This window comes from Seriola aureovittata, chromosome 10 (assembly GCF_021018895.1).
Source record: "Seriola aureovittata isolate HTS-2021-v1 ecotype China chromosome 10, ASM2101889v1, whole genome shotgun sequence".
Taxonomy (NCBI): Eukaryota; Metazoa; Chordata; class Actinopteri; order Carangiformes; family Carangidae; genus Seriola; species Seriola aureovittata.
This window is the reverse complement of record NC_079373.1, coordinates 5,493,044-5,515,596: the sequence shown is the minus strand read 5'-3', so window position 1 is coordinate 5,515,596 and position 22,553 is coordinate 5,493,044. Positions and strand designations below refer to the sequence as shown.

General features: G+C 37.8%; 2 protein-coding genes across 3 annotated transcripts; both read left to right on the top strand.

Annotated features, from left to right (window-relative positions):
• The first annotated feature begins 2,273 nt into the window (after nucleotides 1-2,273).
• Nucleotides 2,274-14,088, top strand: LOC130176912 (dynein axonemal intermediate chain 4-like). 2 transcript variants are annotated; one of them, XM_056388325.1, is made up of 17 exons: nucleotides 2,274-2,445; nucleotides 2,562-2,736; nucleotides 3,443-3,606; nucleotides 3,977-4,092; nucleotides 4,241-4,397; nucleotides 4,630-4,769; nucleotides 5,064-5,216; nucleotides 5,359-5,544; nucleotides 5,719-5,873; nucleotides 6,217-6,297; nucleotides 6,637-6,791; nucleotides 6,947-7,107; nucleotides 7,514-7,638; nucleotides 7,853-7,951; nucleotides 8,483-8,709; nucleotides 8,843-8,996; nucleotides 13,946-14,088. In XM_056388325.1, the coding sequence occupies exons 1-17, from the start codon at nucleotides 2,417-2,419 to the stop codon at nucleotides 14,045-14,047; spliced, it is 2,379 nt and encodes a 792-aa protein (XP_056244300.1). In that variant the 5' UTR covers nucleotides 2,274-2,416; the 3' UTR covers nucleotides 14,048-14,088. The 2 variants fall into 2 exon arrangements, with proteins under 2 accessions (XP_056244300.1, XP_056244301.1); XM_056388326.1 differs by lacking the exon at nucleotides 13,946-14,088 and adding an exon at nucleotides 9,470-11,136.
• On the top strand, nucleotides 13,963-22,418 carry snx22 (sorting nexin 22). Its single transcript, XM_056388327.1, has 7 exons — nucleotides 13,963-14,195; nucleotides 16,953-17,036; nucleotides 17,383-17,487; nucleotides 18,805-18,899; nucleotides 19,393-19,425; nucleotides 20,730-20,797; nucleotides 21,574-22,418. Exons 1-7 carry the CDS (start codon nucleotides 14,109-14,111, stop codon nucleotides 21,690-21,692), a joined length of 591 nt encoding a protein of 196 aa, XP_056244302.1. The 5' UTR covers nucleotides 13,963-14,108; the 3' UTR covers nucleotides 21,693-22,418.
• The last annotated feature ends 135 nt before the right edge of the window (nucleotides 22,419-22,553 follow it).

Below are 22,553 nucleotides of genomic sequence, written 5' to 3'. Positions count from 1 at the left end.
TTCATCATAGAAGTGCTGTAATGTTACAAGAAATAATTATTTTTATCATCAATACATCGGACATTTGCTTTCTTTAATAATTATTTAATTACTCATTGTATGACATGAAAAACGAATGGCCATCATTATTCCCTGAAGTCCTTGTTTTGTCTGACCAACAGTCAAAAATACAGTGAGTTTACTCACAAATTTTTAAATTACTATTCTTACTTTTGCTAATTTTCTCCCTGTAATTATCAGCAAAATTATACCAGTTAACTTTATATCAGTAATTGTATCTGACAAATAGAAGAAAAAAAGTTTGTCACTGTCAGTTTTCTTAATGGATGATAACAGCATTTGTGCTTTTCATGTCAGTTTACCAATGGGATCATCTTCTGAAGTAATAAATAATCATGTTTTTGTCCCTGATTTATCTACACAAATGGACAATGGACACTACATTAGCTTTTTCTCTCTTGATTATTTGATGACAAAAAATTTTGAACATAGTAGTAGCATACACATAATAGTGGCATAAGAAGTTGTAGTAAACTGTAGCTGTCTTTAATTATCGCAGCAACATCTAATTCAATTACTGCCACCTAGTGGAGCAACAGACTACATGCAATAATATTCTATCAGCTGCAGCCATGAACTATACAGACCCTCTATCACACATTACAGGCAGCTAGGGGTGTAGTGGTGAGGGGAATAGTGTTGCTAATTACCCATGGCCCCAAGGTGGAGGGGACCCTCAAAATGGCTAAAATTAAAAGTTTGTTTTTATCTCCAATTTGGAAATGTAATGTTATTAGCATATTTAGTTTGAGTAAATGTTTGACAGAACATTTCTTGTATCTTAAACAACATTAATTCCTCCCACCCCTATGAAAGGTTCACATGGTTTAGTCCACTCCTGCAAAAACATGGACAAAAGTAGTTTGTGGCTACTAAAAGTCGTTTGCAGCATTTATTATGCTGAAAGGAGATTTGCAACACTAACATCAAGTAGTCTGTTTTACAATATACCGTTTTAAGATTCCTTTGACATGAAATGTTTCTCAAACATCTATTGCAACTTTTAAATTCAGATCAGTTTGCTGTAAAGGTTTGATAAGTTTTACTATTTGTGTTTACAAACCTTACTGCGTTATTATTTAACATTATTCTCTGTTTTAATACTGGAGCTACATTTTTGTATACATTTGGATTGCACCTTAAGTTTTCTGATATTTCATTATGCTGATTCTACATGGCACCAGACTGGGCTTGCACATGCTGGAAAAAATGTGATATCTATCTAATGTCTGATGTCTTAATAAGTTGAAATACAGTAACACACTAAACTTAGAGGGCCAGGCTTTCCACCTTTGTTTTGTGCTCAGAGTATCACAAACACCTTAAAAACTGTGACAGAAATAATGTTCTTGGTATGTTCAGAGAAGAGGGCTGAAATGTGCACAGATTTCAGATTGTGCACCTGCATTTTATATGTATTATGGACTTATGGACTCACAGCAGTGCATCAAAGACACGTTTTACCTTTTAAACTGCTTAGATTGTTTCATTTAAATAATTGGTTGAGGTACAGTAATCAAAATTTCACAAAAAATCAAAGATTAGAGAAAAGTTCCAAAAATACAAGAGTTATATGGCAGAAATTAGTTTTTTTCATCTTTTTTTACCGTATTTATCATTTCATGACCCATCAAATTTTTCTGGTGACCCTTTGATGGGCCCAACTCTTAAGTGACACAGTAACTGAAGACTTTTGTAAATGAGAAATTTCAGTTTTTGATTTTTAATAGCCTAAATTTGCAAACATTTATAAAGACATGTTTCTCTCTGTGATAATGGATTATTAAGAGTAGGTTGGTGGGTGAAAATAACAGTAAAATTAAATGTACAATACATTAAAATGTGCAAAAAGTTAAGGGGTCTGTATATTTAATCCTACACAGTGAAGGTCAAACATCAAGGAAAAGTAACAATGACCAAAACACATTTTTGAGTGGAGGGGAACTTTAAGTGAAGTTTCCTAATGATAAGTTGTACTTAAAGGGGATTTTAAATGTAGGATTTTTTCTTTTACGTTGATATATTGGCACTTTTACTTAAGTAAAGGGTCTCAGTACGTCTCAAAATACTGGCCAGGAGAGACCTGAACTAAAAGGGCCCAAAGCAAATGTCAAATCTATAGAAACGTTGTTGTAAAACAGAAAGTAAACCGACCTGTATGAAGTTAAGATGTATGATGAGTAACTGACAGGGCGCAATGGGTCATCATGTTGCCATGGCTACTTGGAGCAACGGTATTTTGAGCCGTTAGAAGATGCTCCCGTTTAAGAAATATACTCAGAGTAGCTTTAAAAAGACAGAGATGCAGTTTTAGGAGGACACAGAGAACACAGAAATTGTCCTCCATGCGGAGAAAATGAAGAAAACTAGTGTGGCACCTAACTCGTAAGTTCACAGTTTCACAGCAAATGATTTTTATCAACACACAGCAACATAATTTTTTAGCTCAGGTGAAACAGAAAGTTAGCTAGCTTACCTAAGAAACTGTTGCTTTCTCCTAGATGTCTTCGAGCAAGTAATAATTCAGGATCGGGAATTCATGGAGTCAGTCAAAGACACAAATGGAGCTTTGGAGTTTCTCAAATCCGGAAAACCTCCATGTTGGCCGGTGACAGCAACAACGGCAAACGTAACGGTCGGGGAGGAGGTCACCAGACTCCCAGAAGAGCAGTCCAGGTATCTACGTAATCTGAGCAGACTAAATATATTCGTAACCTTCTCGTTAATTATATATATTATATTCACAGTAGTAATAGTGTAGTTAGAGGTGGTACCAAAGAAACATTCCTCTGCAGCCATCTTTGATCCAGTGCATTGTTGTATGTGTTATTAAAGTTGTTATGAAATAAACAAACAACACAGTGGTGGAAAGCACCTAACTATATTTGCTGTACTGCAATACAATGCTGAGGTGCTTGCATTTGAGTATTTATATTTTATGCTGCATTATACCTCTATTCTAACTATAACTCACTTATCAGAGGAAATGAACAAGTACTTATACTTTTCATACATGAGTACATTTTGCTGATGATATTTGTCTTCTCATTCAACTAAAATTTGGAATGCAGAACTTGCATTCAGAAAAACATGAATGCAGAAAGCTCAGTATGAGTTCAATTCTATCAAAAAGCCAGAAGGCTTTTTCTGTGTATGTGAAATTTACCCATTAAGAGTATGAAACTCAAAGAATTTATGTTACATTCACATTTATATAGTTTTACTTAGTTTTAATTTTAGTTTTAGTTAGTTAGTTAGTTAGTTAGTTAGTTAGTTAGCTAGTCTTGTCTTTCAAAGTTTTATTGAAAATGAATTCCTGTATTTCTGTCCAGGCAAAAAAATGGATATTTAACCAATTCTGGTTGTGACGCCGTCTTTGCAGGTGTTTAATGAAGACGGCATTGACGTTACTCCTCTGCCCCTGTATCATGCAGAGCCAGGAGAAACACAGCCCAAACCAGGCAGATTCTTTCTGGATGAAATCTTTTCCAGCTCAGGATCAGACCATTTACAATCTACTTCAAGTTTCAGTGTGCGCTCTTCCAGGTACCAGGCAGTAACATTCATACGGTATACACTGGCTGACTAGATGATCAGACAGCAGGTCCAGAGCTGATTTGAGACTGGATGAGAGGAGGGTGTGCAACTCATTTGTTGTGGCAGTAAAGCAGTAAAGCAACATTTTACTTTGCCACTATTATATACCACTACTAGTCTACTTGTGTATATGGTGATGATGGTGGGAGAAATAAAACCATACAAGTATGAATTGTAAATACATATAAGGTTATGTTTTGCAAATTTTTCTTTATTACATATGAATACTGTATGTTACAGTTTTTTTTTGTGTAGCTTGTTAGATAAAATATATCTAAGCATCTCCCACCACTGACTAAGTAATGACATTGTTTTGCAGCTCTTTCATGTGTTGCAGCCAACCATCCAGCCTGTCCAACAAAGATCTACTGACTAAGGACACTGAGGATAATCTTCCTTCACTGGAAATGCCAATAAACCAGCCAACTCCATACGGTTACTATTTGTTTTCTTATTTGTTATATGCCTCATGCGGCATTTACAGCATTTTATCATGATAAAATGACATTTTTGTGTCAGATCTTTTGTGGTATTTTTACATGTATATTCAGTATTTATATATTTGTCTTTTGTTCTCTGCCAGTGTTGCCAAGGAAAAGAGACAATGTGAGACAACACATGACAGAAGTGAAGTTGGATGAGGTAGTAGACATATGTTTCTCTGAGACAGACACCATTTCACTGCTGGACAAACCCAACACTGTTATCTCAGAGGATGCTGATGATGCAGAAGAGATTAAGTGAGTAAATGGCTCTGTTTACTGATTTTTAGTAGTAGTAGTTTAATATCAGACAATATCTGAAAGGCATTACAGGTATAGGAAGTGGTATTTTATATATTTATGTTGGGAACTGCCTGCCACACTCTACAGTATGTGTAAAGATGTATGTCAGTTTGTGTTCTGTGCAGACATGTTAGCCAGTGACGTGTTGGACTCTTCTTTGGTTTGAACAAGCTCTTTTTTCTTACAGAAAAGGAAACATTCACTATGCTGAGCTCTGCAAGAACAGAATGGGCAATGATAAGTATGTAGTGCGATCAATGCAGACATTCAATGGAGCACCCAAGGACAAACAGATCCAGTGTGACAAGATTGCCATGGTGGAAGAGGGTTAGGCTTAATTTTTCTCTTTGTATACTGTGTTTATTTATGTTAAATTGTGCAAATTCATCAATAGGAATAGCGGGCAGGTCAAGATATCGTTTTAGCTTAGTTTTGATTATCAGAGATTATCAGTTTGGATTTGTTATCTTGATTTAGTTGGCTTTCCAACCTCAGACTACTACATCACAATCCATCAAGGTTTTTCTACAGTACCTAGATAGAAACAATACTTTGGTGCAGAGTTATTAGTGTTCAAGCTTTGATTTTTGACAGTTACTTGAGATTCTTTCATGTCCACAGGATTAACTGCTACTGTCTGGGACATCTATGACTCTTTCTGTAGAAAAAATCAAACCACTGAAAGTGAGGAGGAGAAATATTCAGAGAGTACTTTGAACACCAGCAAAATTCAAGAGAACAGACAAGAAAAGAGCAACAGCACAATCTGCACAGGTAACAGCACCTGAGAGAACACTGACTCATTTATTATATCTTCCTATTATATCCTACATACATTGTGACAGATTTAACATTTTTATTAAACCTATTTTTGAATACCAGGCATGTATCATTTTCTCATATTTCATTTCCTCAGGCAGTACCAGCAGCTCACTGTTAGAAATGGAAAACTATGGGAACAGTCTAAATGTTGAGCCTGACCCACAGTGGATCATGGAGTCCGAGTCATTCCAGCACAGTTTATTACTCGTGATGAGGAATATCATGGTAAACATCTTTCAACCCAAACTGGCTGCTTATAGACAGCTGCCCGTACTAGAAGGTAAATTCAATTTACCTTTACGATTATTACTGCTTTCTCACTTTGCACATTCAAATTTCAAATTCAGACCTTTGTTCTGTTTCCTTCTACTACAATTACAAATTTGGCCAGCTTTTAAATGTATCTGTATCTGAAAAAATATTGTATATGGTGTAATAATTTTGATTCTGTAAGACCCTGACAGCACGGTGAAGCCTGGGACTAAGAAACAGAGTGAGGAGGGTGAGACGAGCAGTCTAACTCCAGCCCTTGAATGTCTCTGGGCTTTCACTTGCGAGGTCACCAGAGGACGCAACATTACCAGCATGTGCTGGAACAAAAAGGACCCGGTAACACAGGCCCAAGACCAAAGACCAAAACACTCAGACCTGCTGCTGTTTTTCTGAGAGCAGAACAAATCCTGCACACCAGCACCATTGTCATTTTGTGCTGTTTTTTAATTTATTGTGGAAACTGAAATGGGATTCCTATGTAACACCCTTCACTCTTCATAAGCAACATTTAATACAAATTTTAATTATGTTAATATACCTGCAGTTTGCATTTTATACTTTTTACACTATCCTTTTGGAATTACAGCAGACAATTATTTATTTTTCATGGTTCTAATATTACTAGTCTTCATTTAAAAAGTTTAAATCACTCTTCATTGTGCTCTGGACGCTCTGTTAGAACCTCCTGGCAGTGGGATATGGTGACCTCATGAACGAGAAAGAAGGACTGATCTGCTGCTGGTCCCTCAAAAACCCAGTGGTATATTTATAAATTTTTGCCCTTTATTTCCTTTCAGTTGTCTTCTTCCAGTGCCCTATCTCAGCTCACTAGTATAAACAATGTTAAGTAGCAATAGGCATTTTTTGAAATGCCTGTATGGAAGTTTTTTTGGGAAAGACACTGACTCCAAATTGCTCCTGATGATGATGATCAGGCCAGCATCTTTTATGATAATACACTGCCATTTGTGTATGTGTGTGTTGGTGAATGAAAGCAAAATTTAAAAGTGCTTTGGACAAAAGAGCTATATAAATGTATTAAATTCACCAAGTTAATCTTTTGGACGTGACAGCAATTCTAATTGTGTCCCCTGTGCAGTGGCCAGAATGCGTCTTCTACTGTCATAGTTGTGTTACATGCGTGGATTTCTCGGCCAACAACCCCTGCCAGCTGGCTGTGGGGATGCTTGATGGTACTGTAGCACTCTACAACATCCAGTGTCGAGACAAAAGGACATGTCTCGCCAGCAGCAGGTGAGAAGTGTGTGTATGGGTGTGTGTGGATGGTGGTTGAAAATAGAAAATTATATTTTTTAAAAAGACATGCACATCCCAGTATCCAATAGGATAAAATCTAGCTATTGCCAAACCCCTTTTCCATTAGCTTTTCTAATAGTTTTGCTTTGTAGTGAGTGTTCCATAAAGCACCTGCATCCAGTGTGGCAGATCAAGTGGACCAGACAAGAGATGAGATTATCGGGGGAGGAGAGGGTGGAAGCCCTCGTCTCTGTGTCGGCAGATGGCAGGATTAAGAAGTGGCTCCTCTCCGCCAATCATCTTGACTGTATAGGTACTGTAGTCTGCAATAAACAATGGTGTCAACAGTGTAATTACAATTTTATCCATGTGGACATAAAAGCTCTTCAAGAGTTAACGTAGAAGATTCAGAAGTGTAATGAAAAGATTTCACTCACATTATCATTTAGAATTTTCTTTTAGATCATTTACCAGTAAAAACATGCTCAGATGAGCTTTGAGTTTGAAAGGCAGCAAACAAACAAAGTTCAGCATCAGTTCTATCACTAAACCTGACTCTATATTATAACCTTTCAAAAATGCTGGTTAATAATTTTGACCATTTTGGAACTTTAAAGACAGTTGGCAAGACAAAATACCACTATGTTTTTATTAATATAGACAAACACACTAATCATAATCATAATATCTGTATCTTTTCTAAAAACATGTGTTCTTAGACCTGATGGAGCTGAAGAGGACTGAGAATGTTAAGCCGAAGGCTCAGAAAAAAAAAAAAAAGAAAAAGGCAGCCGGTGTTCTGGCAATGATGATGCCGACTCTTTGCATTGACTTCCATCCAACAGTAAGTTGGTCACAGAAATTGAATAGATCCTAGGCTGGTTTTAACTGAGACAAGTCTGCAGGCTAACAATCTTATTTCTGTGGGGAAAAGAAATGATTCACATGGTTATTAAACTGGTCCTTTATCCAGGCGGTCAGTATTCATCAGGACAATCTGAGGTTGTTTCTCTGGTTGTGTGTTTCTCTTGTTTTGACTACGTGCCCTGATCCTGCAGGATTACAGTATCTATCTGACTGGCACACGGGATGGCCTCATCCACAAGTGCTCCTTCTCCAACAGTCAGCATTCTCTGGATACTTACCAAAAACATTTTGTAAGTCTTTGTGGATAATACACATGGTAAATGGCTGCATATTCCATCTCGTCCTGTGATGAGGTTCGTTTTTGTCATTACGTAGATAACACAAGAGACTAGGGGCCTGTTTTTCCAGTGGGATAGGAAGCTAACCAGCAAACTTAACACAGGCTTTTCAGTGTCATGGAAACGACTTTGACTTCAAATCAACGTGCAGACCAAACCTGTAAACAGTAGCTTGAGATGTTCCAGCTTACAAATCATGACAAATACAAGAATCACCTTCCTCACCCATCTATGTGTGAGGAAAATTCATGATTCACATTCATGATTTCTATATGTTTCTATTAGCAGAAATACTGCATTCACACAAAGGTGCACTGAATAACATTCAGCAATAGTGTTGACTTCAGTTACACTGGTTCTCTTTTGCTACCATTTAATTTATTACTGTAATTGGAATATTTGTAAAAAAAAAAAAAAAAAAAAAAACAAATGTAGGGGTCAGTTATTACTGTATTTTCACTCCATATCACATGTTGCGCTCAGGGCCAGGTGAACCACGTTGAATGGTCTCCATTCAGTCCTGATGCGTTCCTGAGCTGTTCCTCTGACTGGACCATCCAGCTGTGGAGGCAGAGCCAACGTACCCCAGTGCTGAGCTTCACATCAACCCAGAAGGCCGTGTACACTGCCAGTTGGTCCCCAAACCACTCCACAGTGTTTGCCGCCATTAATGGACGGCAGATGGAGATCTGGGACCTCAATATATGCATGTGAGTCAGTCTGGCAGAGAGTGTGTCTTTTTCCAGCTTTTGTCTCATTTACTATCATTTTCTGGTTTGTTGTGGTTTGAAACATGAGTGAGAAATAATCCTGTGTCCACTAAATATGAACCTCTCTCTTTAGCCTGAACCCAGCCATTGTGCAACATGCTGCACCCGGTGTGAAGATGACGGCCCTGCTGTTTGCCACAGGGTCAGACTGCATCTTAGTAGGAGACAGTGACGGACAAGTGACTGTCTACAAGCCCAAGAACCTCAGTATGGGACACGGCAAGCAGGTAAAACCAAGGTGGCCTATGTGATATTCTACATGTGGCTTATTGCTAAACTTTTCAAATACAAAGGGCGGGGCAGGTAATCACACAGGAGGGAAACTTGACAGGATGTGGGATCTGAAACGAGACAAGACAATGGTTACCAAAATAAAACAGGAAACACAGGGAAACATTAAAGACAAGGAACCATGAACTCAAGTCACTTGACGGGTAATGACAGAATGATTTTTAAGTTACAGGGAGTTTAAGTAATTTGATTTTTTGGTGGCTTTGCAGACTATAGAGAGGTAAAAGTAAAAGGGGATTGATCAGCTCTGGTACAGAGTTCCAAAGAAGCAAAGATTTGACATTTAAAACATTTTCTACATTTCTTTTATAACTTATGACTTATGACTGAGAAGAAGAATACAGCAAAACAAACCACAACATTTAGTACTGTACAAAGGTCCAACTGTCTCTCTTGCTCTTTCTTATAGGTGGACAGTCTGGATGACATCATTCACTCTGCAGTCTCCAGAGATCAAAAAGTGTAATGTCAAAGTTCAAATCCATTAGCTCTTTTAAAAATATCAAACAACATACTTGTAAACTGGTCATACTGCCAAGGCCGACCTTTTGTGTGAGACACACTGTAGGTTTTTGTTATTGTGGTTAAATATCTGAGGTTAATTCACCTTGACAGTTCTTTGAAACTGAAGAAAAATTTAGAAACATGGAATAAATATGTTATTGTGATCTGTTCAATTTAGTATATATAATAATAAATATATAATAAGAGACTCTATTACTGCATGTGAATTGGACAGTGCATTCCGCACAATTCATCTCAGTCAAGTGAGCTCCACAAATTAAGATTCTTCAAAGATTTAACTAACCTAATAAATGATGAGTGAACCTGTCACCCAGAAGTCTAAAAAAAATTTCAGGTCAAGCTGTTCAAATTGAAACCTTATATAATATTTTATCTGTAGAAAAAATAAACAGTCTTACAAAAAGATGCAAGAACTTTTGTCTGTACTGACGGGTTTTATTTTCTAGTCCTGGGGAGACACCTACTGGCAAAAAGTCACACCATGGAGCTATATGCTGAAAAGCCTTGCTTCACGCTTCATCAGTGAGAGTGTTTGCATCATATACTTTTCCATTTGAAGATACTACTACGGCTGTTTTCCCCATAATCTGGCAAATTTATTTTGCTATGAGTTTTCACAGGTAATAAAAAAGATATCCAGAAATGCTGTCTTTCTGATAGACCAATCCAGAGGTGCAGTCCATGAAATATCATCTAGCCTCAGATATCATTTGAGCTAAAGCCACCAGCTAAATGCAGCAGAAAGAAAACCCGGTAGAGCAATAAAATCTGTCGTGAAACAATGAAAACTCTGATTTACGTTATATAAATCTGTAAAAGTTAATGTTAAGCATTGATTTTATTCCATAGTTGTTTTTTTGGACAGTTTCCATTTCATATGATATGGTAGTTTTGTTTTGTTGGTTATTTTGTAGCTCTAGATGACGAGTTGTGTATGCGGAGGAACGACTGAATTCAGCATCAGCTTGAGATTCATCAGATAGCTTTCAGTTTGTAGCAGTAAACAACTCAGTCGAACTGTGTGCAGAACTCAAGAATGCGTCAGCTAACACGGTTATTCTGGATGACAGTGCTTTCTTTCATTCACACACTGGCTCCAACAAATTGCATCACGCTCCCCAGACCGGCTGGCATGTCTATAAACTCCAATATGTGAAGTTGTGGAGACTTGCCTTCACATTCCACTGACAAGAATTTCGGAAGGAGATCAGATGCCAGCACACACGCGTAATAGTGAATCGACAACTTCCTGAAATTTACTTTCCAAATTATATGAATTTTACACCAAATGCTGTAAATGCTCTGTGATGACTACATGACACTTTCAGTTCATGTCTCCATCAGCCAAAGCTTGTTAAAAGTAAAACCTATGTTTAAAGTCATTCACTCGTTACTGTATTGTGACTTTAAGGATTGATAGTAACATGTTCATGTTAATCCAACTCTTAGTACTGACATGTTCTGAAATGACTGAAATAACATTCAACATCATCTGAGTGTGTGATCTCCACATTATTCTGAATGTGAGGAATACGAACCTGTTGTTGGGAAAATGTTTGCTTCTGCTTTTTTTGTCAGTCACTGTAGTTCATCTCTTCACTACTCTTAGAAAACATTTAGATTAAATGAGGAAAAAACACTTTTTGGTTGAAATGGTCACAATCAGTGATGAGGAGTCACAAGTAAAAAAGAAAATGGCTGGAATCACTGAACTGAGTGATGTTGCCGTACAGATCAGATCCTCTGCTGGCCAACATTTTATCATCGCATGGTGACTTCATTTATTTATTCATTAGCCATACTGCTTATCCTTTTTTATGGTCGCAGGGGGCTGGAACCAGTCTATCACATGGCTGACATATAGAGACAAACAACCATTCACACATACGGGCAATTTAGAGTCGCCAGTTAACCTAACGTGCGTGTCTTTGGATTGTGGGAGGAAACCCACACAGGCATGAGGAGAAGATATAAACTCCACACAGGAAGGACCCAAACCCTTGCTGTGGGGCAACAGTGATAACCACTGCACCACATGGCGCCCCATATGGTGACTTAAAAAATGTAAGTTTATCTAAATCCAAACCTCTCAAGTATTTTAATAAGACAACTGACACACAGTTACAAATGCTCAGTTTTGCAGGCGCACAACTTAAAGAGTTGAGCAAGTTGAATTAAAATAAAGTTCACTGTGTCCAGAATTCAACACAGTTTACATCAGGAGAAAAATCCAAACAGATAAACAAATCAAAAGGGCAAGTCAGCAGACAAAAGGTTTAAAAAGGCAGGAAACCACAGATAAGAAGGGAGAGCATAACGGACAATGACAGCACATGAAAAGAGGCCTGTATATATTCTGGGGAGCTCAGGGAAATGGGAGCAGTTGAGCAGGTGGAGGTCAGGTGACGGGAGGGGAGAGGGAGAGTTCATGACTGGTAAACAGAAAACAGGACGTTAGCACAGAAATGAAAGTGACGACATCTAACTCTCAGCAAATGAAACAAATGAGTTGTTTTTCCCAAAAGTGAAGACACATGTTACAGCCACGAAACCAAATCTAACCTCCTCCTTGTTAATGTGTGTGGCCTGTTTCTGCTGACAGTGTCACGACTCACATGAGGCCGTAGTAAAACAGTGATGACACAACAAGAACTCGAGCAAATGATATTATTACCCCGCTGTGATCTGTGACTCTTGAAGGTCACATATCCTCACAGAGTTGCTTAAGTAAGCTCTTCTGTCGGCCCAAATTAAAACAGTGAGCAACAAACAGGGCAGGGGAAGATATAAATCCCATGACGACACGTTGCAGACAGAGCTTGTGACTGTGGCAAGAGATCAACACATGGAAAATGATCCATATGTAGGATTTAAACAGTGAAAGAGGAAACATGGCTGAGAATTGCTCATCAGTGAAGGACTCTGAAATGAAACAGTGCAACATGACAGCTTCTTCTTTTGCTTTTCCCTTACCAAACGCAGTCTGGGTTCAGTTCTGAGCTGTGGCTCTGAGAGGATGTGAGTACAGTTCTGAGTTACATGGTCTGGCTTTACATCCGTTTTTACATCCAGCAAACCGCTTTTGCTTTACTTTATGTTTCAGGCAGAGTGGGAAGTGAACCTGGATTTGAAAGTCACATGTGACAGTGTTGCTGTGGCCGTGACGACAGGTTCAAAGTACAGTTTTTCACTCTGGCTCGTGTTTTATTTTAAAAACAAAGCTTAACTTTTATGCAGCAGAGGCAGAATGAACAAAAATAAATCATGTTCCATTTATAAAACTGAAGATACCAACTAAGTACATTTATACAAGTTCTGTTTGAAGGTCCTTTATTATCCACATATTGAGAGCTTGACATTGTCAGCTGTACAGGTTATTTTGCATATTCAGATTTTACATGGAAAACATGAGGTACACAGTAGTTGGTTCACCTACAACATTATACAATACTTTGGTACATGTTTTACTACTAATTTAATAAGTTGCAGTTTAATACAACAGTCCTGTGATAAATCCTACCATCGTGAAGGCTATAATGTTCCCTGACTGACTGACACTGACTGAACTGTAATCCAACACAATACAGTTCAACAGCACCACAAACTGCAGCCTCCAAAATGATCATAAAGTTGATTCAACACCTCTCAAACTAAGTGGACTTAAAGCTGCTATAATCAATATTTTTTATATGAACGATGCATCAAATGACTCTGTGTAATCAGGAAAGAGTAGTTTATAATGGCAAATTATTAGACTTCTCACCCATTATTCAGTTCACACTCGCCCTTAGTGTTTATTTCAGAGCGTTTTAGCATCTTTCAGCTCACTGTTTTGGTTTCTACAGAAGCCAGTGGAGACCAAAACAGAGCTAACCGGAGACCCTCGTGGAAATAGCCTAACATGTATAGAAAATATGATTTAACTGTTTTAAAATAAGGATATAAATCCCAGTTATTTTAATAATTTTCAGGGGGTGAGGTGGTTTTGTTTGGGCGCAGTATTTGTAAAATCCTGGTTATAGCCATGTGAATGGGTAAAGGTTTAAAATCATTGTTCCACCAGAATTTTAAAAAAAAAAAATACTGCATATAAAATTGCATGTGGATACAAACCACTAACCCACAGAAACTAAACCTCCATGTTGGCAGCTCTGTTCACCAACATGCACTCCGCCCACTAATCGTCACATTTCACAGCTCCAAACAACAGACTCCAGCTCTGTGTTGTGTCTCTTCACGTGTACTAAACTCTGTTTTTATATTTCCAACCGCAGCAGCCTCAGAGTGGCTTTCTTCCTAAACGTTGGACTGCTCCTTTAATGTTTCTTTATGCTGTCGGGTTTGTCCAATTACTGTGTAGGTGGAGCTGAGGAGGAAACCGACGGAGAGCGACAACAGAGGCTTTTTTCTTCTTCTTCTTCTTCTTCTGCAGCTTCCAGACGAGGAGAAACCTCGCGGTTGAAAGTTACCTTTGTGTTTCTGATGAGCTGTGGAAAGTCGGTCGCAGACACTGATACAGTCCGATGGTGTGGGAGGAAGATTTCCCGATGATTGAAGTGTCGATACCATCGATGGAGCGGGAAGTGGATGAGTCGGGAAAGTCCAAAAAGGTGAGGACGCGGTTGAATCTCCTCAGGTCACATTTTAAACTTTTATGGACCGAGTAGAAACACTTTAACTTATTACTTATTCAGACTCGTATGTTATTTCTAGTTATATTCCTGACACTTTGTAGTGTGGTGGTGAAGGGAAGCCGTACGTGGCGTCAGGTGAGCCAGGTTACCTGCAGGAAGAGTGAAAGTGAACTCATCTCAGACTGACTCTGAGGAAATGCTCTAAACTTTTAAAATGATCAATATGAAGATTTGAATTTTACTGACTGTTACAAAAGTAACAGTGGTGCAGCAAGTATTCAGATGATTTACTGTGTAAAACTAGCAATAAATACTATTTAAATACTACAGTTTAACCGCTAAAAGTCCTGCAGTCAGAAATCTACTTATGGAAAAGCACAGAAGCAAAGTGTTGGCTACTAGTGTCCAAAGTAAAAGTACTCATTATGCAGAAGTACAACTGACTGTTATAATATTATGCGACTAGATCATTTTTTATTGGTGTATTTTATAACCTAGAGCTGTGGGATTAGTCTATTAATAATTAACTAATTGACAGAAAATGAATCATCAACTCTTTTGATTATTGAATAATCTTTTCAGTCAATTTTTTAAACAGAAAAGTCAAACTTTTTCTGTTTCCAGCTGCTCAGATGTGAGCATTTGATGATTTTCTTTGTCATATAATAAGATGAATATTTTGGAGTGAGACACAACAAAACATCTGAAGTGGCATTTTTCACAGGTTACTGTCATTTTATAAAATGATTGAATAAATAATGGGCAGATTAATTGATGATGAAAATCATCGTTATTAACATGTAAGCAGTGCTTTAAAGTTATAGGGCTCAAAAAGCTGGGATTCACCCTGGACAATAAACTGAGCTTTGATCAACACACCACTAACATCCACAAACACTGCCAACCACTTTCACCTTTATAAAGTTATCATTGTTTTGTGTGTAAAACCTTCAGCAAAAAATACCATCTTTTGCTGACAATTAAATATAAAGGAGCACAAATACTTTTACACTGTAAAGTCATATATACTTAGTCTTATATGTTTGCTCTTTACATCCATGACCTCAGTTACGCTCACACAACTCAACACATGCCTTTCAACAGGACGAGCAAACCAAGAGTTCCAAGTCTCAACCTTATGGTGGAAGAAGTATTCTTTTACTGACGTAATAGTGATAATACTGTAGTTTAAAAGTACTCAGTTACAAGTAAAAGTCCTGCATTCAAAGTCTTACGCAACTGAAAGAAGTATTATCAGCAAAATGTACCTAAAGGGTCAAAAGTAAAACTAATGTTGGGTAGTTTAATTTGTAATAATGCAGCATTTTTTATAAACTGATCAATGTATGTAAAATCTTAATGTTGATCACCTTAATCTTAATAATCTTAATCTAAAATTTTTAATAATTAATGAAAAGTAACAAGTTACTCAATCTCTGAGAAAATGTAGTGAAGCATTTCCCTAAATAAATAATAAGTAACCATGTAAAGTACTAGCACCGTACAGTATATGAGTAATTATGTAATTAGTTATAATCAGTGTTTCTAACCTGAAGGAGCTGCTTTTATGTTGAGGGAGGTCTGACTCATTCACGCTGCATTTGTTTGTTTAGATTTCTGATTCCTAATTAAAAACAGCCCAAAATACCCTGCAGGACTGAAAACATGATGTTTTTGCCCTGAGAGGACGGCATGAAATATATGTGATGTGAGTTTTAATGAGGCAGTGACGTCTGTGTCGAGCAGAGGAGAAGATGAGATAAATGCCATCATTCTGCACAAGCTAAATTAAATTCCTCTTAAGTGTCTGCTTTAATGAATTGTTGACATATGTCAGTCTGTGTACAGATTCATATCATTTAGTTTTCAAGTTGCACGTTGTTTCCTGTTCAGTATAAATGTCTATTTAATGTTTGCAGATGCAGAAGTGAGGGTCTCCCGTGTTCCCGTATTTACTCATATCATTTTAACCATTACAGTGCTTTGACTAGTCCTATTGTGAAATCCAGTTCACTAACTTAACTCAACCCACTGACATAATGAACTGTAGTTAGCGTACATACAGTGTATTGAGATGTGCTAGAGTTTCAGTGGTGTCACATCACATCACAGTGTTGAGGAACTGATTCAGTCATCTCTGCGTACAGCTGTATGAACCACTCTAATGTCTTGAGAATTAAATGTGAAGCTCTGTACCTCCTCCTGCTGGAGAAATCATGTTGTTGTACGATGATGCAGGAATAATGTTACGGTTTATAATGGATACCAAAACTCCAGATATGTTTTGGATTTTTGGGGGGTTTTTTTGCTTCCAGTTAAATCCTTACTCTTAAATCTTTATTTCACTGGAAACTGAGGAGCAACAGTTAAAATAAATGACTCAACAGAATGATGACAAACTTTTTCATGTGGTGTTAAAGTTGTTAGTTTAATCAGCTTTACCTGGTTTATCTGATGGTTGCCAAATAGATGATAAAGGTGTTTGGACAGGAAACTATTTTAGTTTTTGTTAATCTATTTAACTCTTACTTCCTCTTTGTTAATTGTACTTAAGATAAGATTAGTCCAAAGTAGAGAAACATGTCTGTTTAAAAAGAATGAACCTGCCAGTAAAGCAAAGATATACTAGGTTTATTTTCATCACTGTTGTGAAACGTTAGACTCAACCTGACAAACCTTATCTTGAGGAAATGACAGGCTGTGGATAAATCTCCCTCTGTCTCCTGTCGGCAGCGCTTCAGAGTTGAAGTCTTGTTTAATGGGAGGAAACATTATGTGCTCAGGAGAAACAGCGAGTTCCAGACTCTGCACAGAAAAGTAAGTACATGGATTGTATGTAATGTATGTGGCGCTGCATGTCTGCTGTTAGATGTATAATGTCTATGTAACATAAGAGGACAGTTTTCATGGATATAAAATCACAAAGACGCTTTATTTTGATGGTCTTCTATGTTTGTAAAAATATATGTTTTGGGGTTTGAAAACAAGATGAGGAGAGTTCAGAAAAATTTCAGGTGTGTGTCACAATATGGAGAAAAAATAAACAAGGTGAAAAAGTAATTTAACTGTCACTCTTAATTTTGATCCGGCTCATTTGCAAACTGTAACTTCATCCACGTCACGTGTTGTGTTTGGTGGTGGTTTGTTCATTACGTTCCTGCAGCTCAGGAAGATCATTCAGACGCCCGACTTCCCGAGCAAAAGGAACCCCCACCTGAGGACCAAACCTCTGGAGCAGAGGAGGCAGGAGCTGGAAGATTACATCCAGGTAAAGCATCCAGGTGTTTGTCCAGTCAGGTGGGGGGGTGTAATCCAGACGCAAGGAGCCTCTGCCCTGGTGCAAGACACAGGAATTTCAGGTTGGAGGTTTTTTATCTTTTCCTTCAACAAGGTCAGAATCTCTCCACTATGCATTATCCTTCCCCAAATCACTGGAGAACTTAAGAAGCTCCCGGTTTTGGCTGTGTGTCATCCATTACTGATAATCCAACCTGCACCCGACACACAACGTGTTGTCTGGAGTCGTCAGGTTGCTGCACTTTAGTCAGAGGATACAACAGCTCATTTAAATACAGAGGCGTCTGACAATTTGATGCCTTGTATGTCAAAAATCACATTGTAATATCAGTCCTATAAGTGACAGAGAGACAGTGGAGAGAAACTACAACTGCTGTAACGTGTGAGCTGTTTGCAGTGCTCTGCAGCAGCTGATGATCTGTTAAAACAGTTCTTGCCAATGTTCAGTTACACTTTATTTTATTGGTCCCATATTTTCCAGCTAATTTCCTGGAAACTTGACACATCATTTCCTAATAAATCGCTGGTATTTAAATTAAAACTGTTTACCAGGATATTTCAAAGAAAGGCCTATTTTACAGTTTGGTACAAATTATACAGGAAATGAAGAAAAGTGTCAATGTCAAAAATTAGGATATGATGTTGAAGATAAGTTTAAAATAGTTCATAAACTCATGTCAACTATTCATCACTTTCCTAGAAAGACTAATTAAGATGATTAATCTGTCTTCTTCATGACTTTGAACTGCCACACATTTTAGATCTGCTTGGTAATTAGTAAATGTTCATTTAATTAACGTTTATGCTGCATACTGGTTGAGTTGCATTCTGACCTGTAGTTTTCAGCTGCATTGGAAATTCCTTAGTTTAATATTTTGAACTGATGATCAACAAATAAAACTCAGTTCAGACTATAAAACAGACTCAGCAGTTATATTTAGAAATATATTTCTACCTCATTTCCACAGACTGACCTGAAAAATGAAGTAACAGTGGCACATTTTCTTAAAAACTCCAATATAATGAGCAGGTCTTTAATAGCTGTAGCATCTAACACTTTCTCCATTTATGAGGAAAATTTCCAGGAAATTAGCTGGAAAATCCACGGCCTGTAAAATAAAGTGTTGCCCAGTTTTCCTTTGTTGTAAACAGCAGCAGGACTGAACCAGAGATTTCACAAGGAGCTCAAAATTTTATTATTAAAAATATGTTTTCATTCATAAAAGTTCAAGAACACAAGCTTTGACTTTCATACTTGAAATGTCTTGTCTCGTTCCCTGTGGCCCAGGACATCATCTACCAGAATGAAGATGTGCCGCAGGTGCTGCTGGACTTCCTCCACGTCAGACACTTTCACACAGGGAACAAGATCAGCAGCATGGAGTAAGTCCTTCAGTCCAGTCTCCTCTGTGTGCACCCAGAGATGCTGGACATGTTGCTATATTTAGATCCTCTATTTTTGGATTGGGGGCAATGCAGCAACATCATAAAACTTCAGAAACCTTTCGCATAGTCATGCAGAGCAGCAGCACTGGCTCTAACCCACAATGAAGCTGAAGATCAGGCAGGAAGAAACGTGTTGATATTAAATGGTACACATGTCCTGCTGCACAAAGCTGTGTTTTGCTATTTTAATTCTGGCTCACATTCTTTGCTACATGTCACTATTTCTGTCTCGGTGTATTTTATTCAATAAATATGACAGGTGGTGGTCTCAGACTTTAAATCATACTGTATATGTGTGGGACGTAACAGCTAATAATAAGGAGCAGTGGGCAGGTAGTACATTAGTGTACTGTTTCTTGTTGCATCATCCTCTTAATAAAAAATTGTGTCCTTGCAGAAAATATCTAATAGTTACGTTCTCTCATTTCAGGTCCCTTGAGGAACTGGACAGTCGAGATTACAGGTAAGATACTTATTTCCATTTCTCAGTCATTGTGCAGTACAATATATACTGTATACTGGATTGTGTCTACTAGAACAGGGGTAGCTACTGTAGGAATATGTATCCCCGTGCATAGGAGACAACTCGGGGGGGCCCCCTCCACATTTCTGTGTCTGAAATAGCATTATTTCAGTGATTACAGATGTATGATAATAACTACAATAAATCAGTAAGTAAAGATCAAAACAAATGTAACAAAGTGCAATCAAACAAAACATTTAGTACAAAGCATCAAACACTGCAAAAACATCATAAATGGCTGAATTTGGATGATCTAATAGTCAAAGGTAAAAACAACAAATGCACAGTCTGCCTTCACTGTTATTGGGAACATCTCAATGGCGCCTGACCTGAGAGACTGTAGGTTTCCATGAGGACACAACATTTCAGAGCTTAACCATGTAGAGCCTGAGAGGTAATAACCGAGATCTTATATTTAATTCTAAAAACATCTGGGATATTTCTGCATGTCTCAGCCTCTCTGAATATCAATATATACAGTATAACTACAACTATATCACATGGTCTATATAAAGTAGAAGCTCTGGTCCAGAGACACAGTCACCTGGAACGTGACTATACTGGCACAAACAAATTCTTCAAGAGGATGCATGGAAACAAAACTCCTCCTAGAACCACAAACCTCTGAAACAAACAGTTGATGAAACATTGGTGATTGAATTTCTGTCAGTCAACTAATTATAGTTGACTTTTTCATTTCATTTAATTTCATCACTAATGTTTGATTCTTTTGGTATTTTTTTGTGCAGGAAATGCCAAAAATTCACAGTTTCCAGCTTCTTAATTATGTGTGTCATCCATCAGGGGTTTATGACATTTTCTCTCTGAATTGAGACCTTCGGGCTACTGTAGCTGAGAGATTTCCCATGATGCTACTTGCCAGGAAGATATAACTGTTTTTCTAGGATTGCTGAGATTTCATTAAAAATGTATTTAAACCACAGAACTATGGATAGCTGCTCACAAAAATTATGTTTATTTGAATTTTCCGATGCATTTCTTCTGTATTTAGTAGTTTATGTTATTCTTGACTCTTTCCCCCTTTCTTGTTCTGTCTTGATCTGTCTTGTGGCAGCACCAGGCCTTCTTGTCATGCTTCACAACATAACAACCTGATACATTAGTACAGTTATAGTAATGGATAACTTGTTTCACAGGAAGGATAAAAGTTGATATTAGTATACATGCATTACAATTACTAGAGGATGAAACTAACTAATAACGTTCTGCTTTTGTTTCCTCAGTTTTTCGTTACCAAATCAGCGAGTGTTGGGCTTCTTTCAGGATCCTTATCTCTCTGACTGCACATCAGGTAGGAAGAACAGACTTCTTTTCTGCACCATTTTGTGTTAGAGCCAATAGAGTGCTGCAGGGATGACGTGTGTTTGGAGGCGAACCTGGAAATTAGCATCACCCTGGTTCCCTCGACAAAAAGCCAATGGGATTTGTCCTTTGGCGTTTGGATTACTGCAGAAAATAATCTCTATATCTCTCTACAATCTCTTCACCTATGAACACCAACAAATACAATTGGCAGAAGTAAAAAGCTAATGTTAGGCTATGACTTCCAACTTGCAGTTGATTTACAAAAGCCTTTCCTTTTAGAAAATGAGTGTAAGTGTGAGTACACAGCAGGGTTGGAAAGGCGGACTGGTGAGCAGATCGGTGAGGATGTTTAATGTCCCCGACAATGTGTAGCCTCATGGCAGTTGCAAACAAGTGGCTAAAATCATAAAAGTTTAAGAAATCATGACTGGGATATTTACTGACACATTTTATGTCATAGCATAAAACGTAAAAATGTCTTGAGCTTGTGTTAACCACAGACCTTATTTCAGTCATCTAACCAAAGTCCCATTCAAAAAATGCTAAAAGTGCTAAAATGCTAAACTAATTTCTGGGTTTTAGGACTCACTCTTGCAGCACTCTGTTCATGCTGAAATAGTTTAACCCTGAGAAGCAGCTACTGAGTGTGTACTTGTGTGTGCATTTTGTCCTTTGGTGTTTTGAATTGAAAACCCTTAAGAATAAAAGGGATCACAACCTTGTCCACACGGTGTAAACCCTGAGCTCTGTCTGATCCTGCAGATCTTCCAGACATTGTTGCGGACGGGGTTCTTCAGGGTTTTTACCCCCGGGGCGTCCGGGTCAGCTTCACCGCCCCCACTCTCACTGAGCCTGACCCCACCACTTCTGTAGAGGCCTGAGATTACAGTCACAGTGCAATAAAGTGTGTGTGTCAAAGTAAAGTGTCAAAGTAGAATATAGAGCACAGTCTATTACATGATACCAGCAAGAAAGATAAATGAAGAAGCCATCAGCAATGAGCATGACAAAGAAAAACTGTGTTTGGCCCCAGTGGGACCGACACCCATCATCCAGCCCTTGTTGTTGCTGCTCTGCTCATTGTTCTTCCAGAAACGTGAGGCTCTCACATTTAGGCCAACGACCAAAATCCATCTTGAAAAACTTATATCTGTTTTGAAGAAGTAGCCAGATTCACTCATTGCGTGCGTCAGTGTTTCTTTAGCCATGAAGATGACTCACAAACTGGTTTTTAATCAAGTCGGGACATCATTTTGCAGCAATAAGCAAACATGAACAGAAACATGAGTCTTGTCTTTATTTTAGTGAAACTGTAACTGAATAGATGGGAATTTAATTTTAAAATAAAGACATACAGACAGAGTTTAGAGAAGTACTTGAAATGTCAGGGGCAGACAACGTTTACTTTTTAAAATATTCTTGTTTACAGTTTTTGTTTTTTGTCAAAGATTGACAAATGGTGTGGGGAGGGGGGTGGGGGTAAAAGTTGCATACAGTTTAGATTTGAGGTCAACCAGCCTTAAATGTGTAACCACAAGCTTTTGGAGTTTACATATACTGTATGTGCTTTTTAAAAAAAATCTTATTATTTATGTTGAAATTGTAATAAAGAATCAAAAACAGTTCAACCTGTGTGAATTCTCTTTGTAAACCTGAGCTGCAGAACAAGAAAATCAACATTGTTCAGTGTGAGAAACTAAAGGCAGAAGGAGACTATTCTGCTTTTGTCACACTGTCATAAA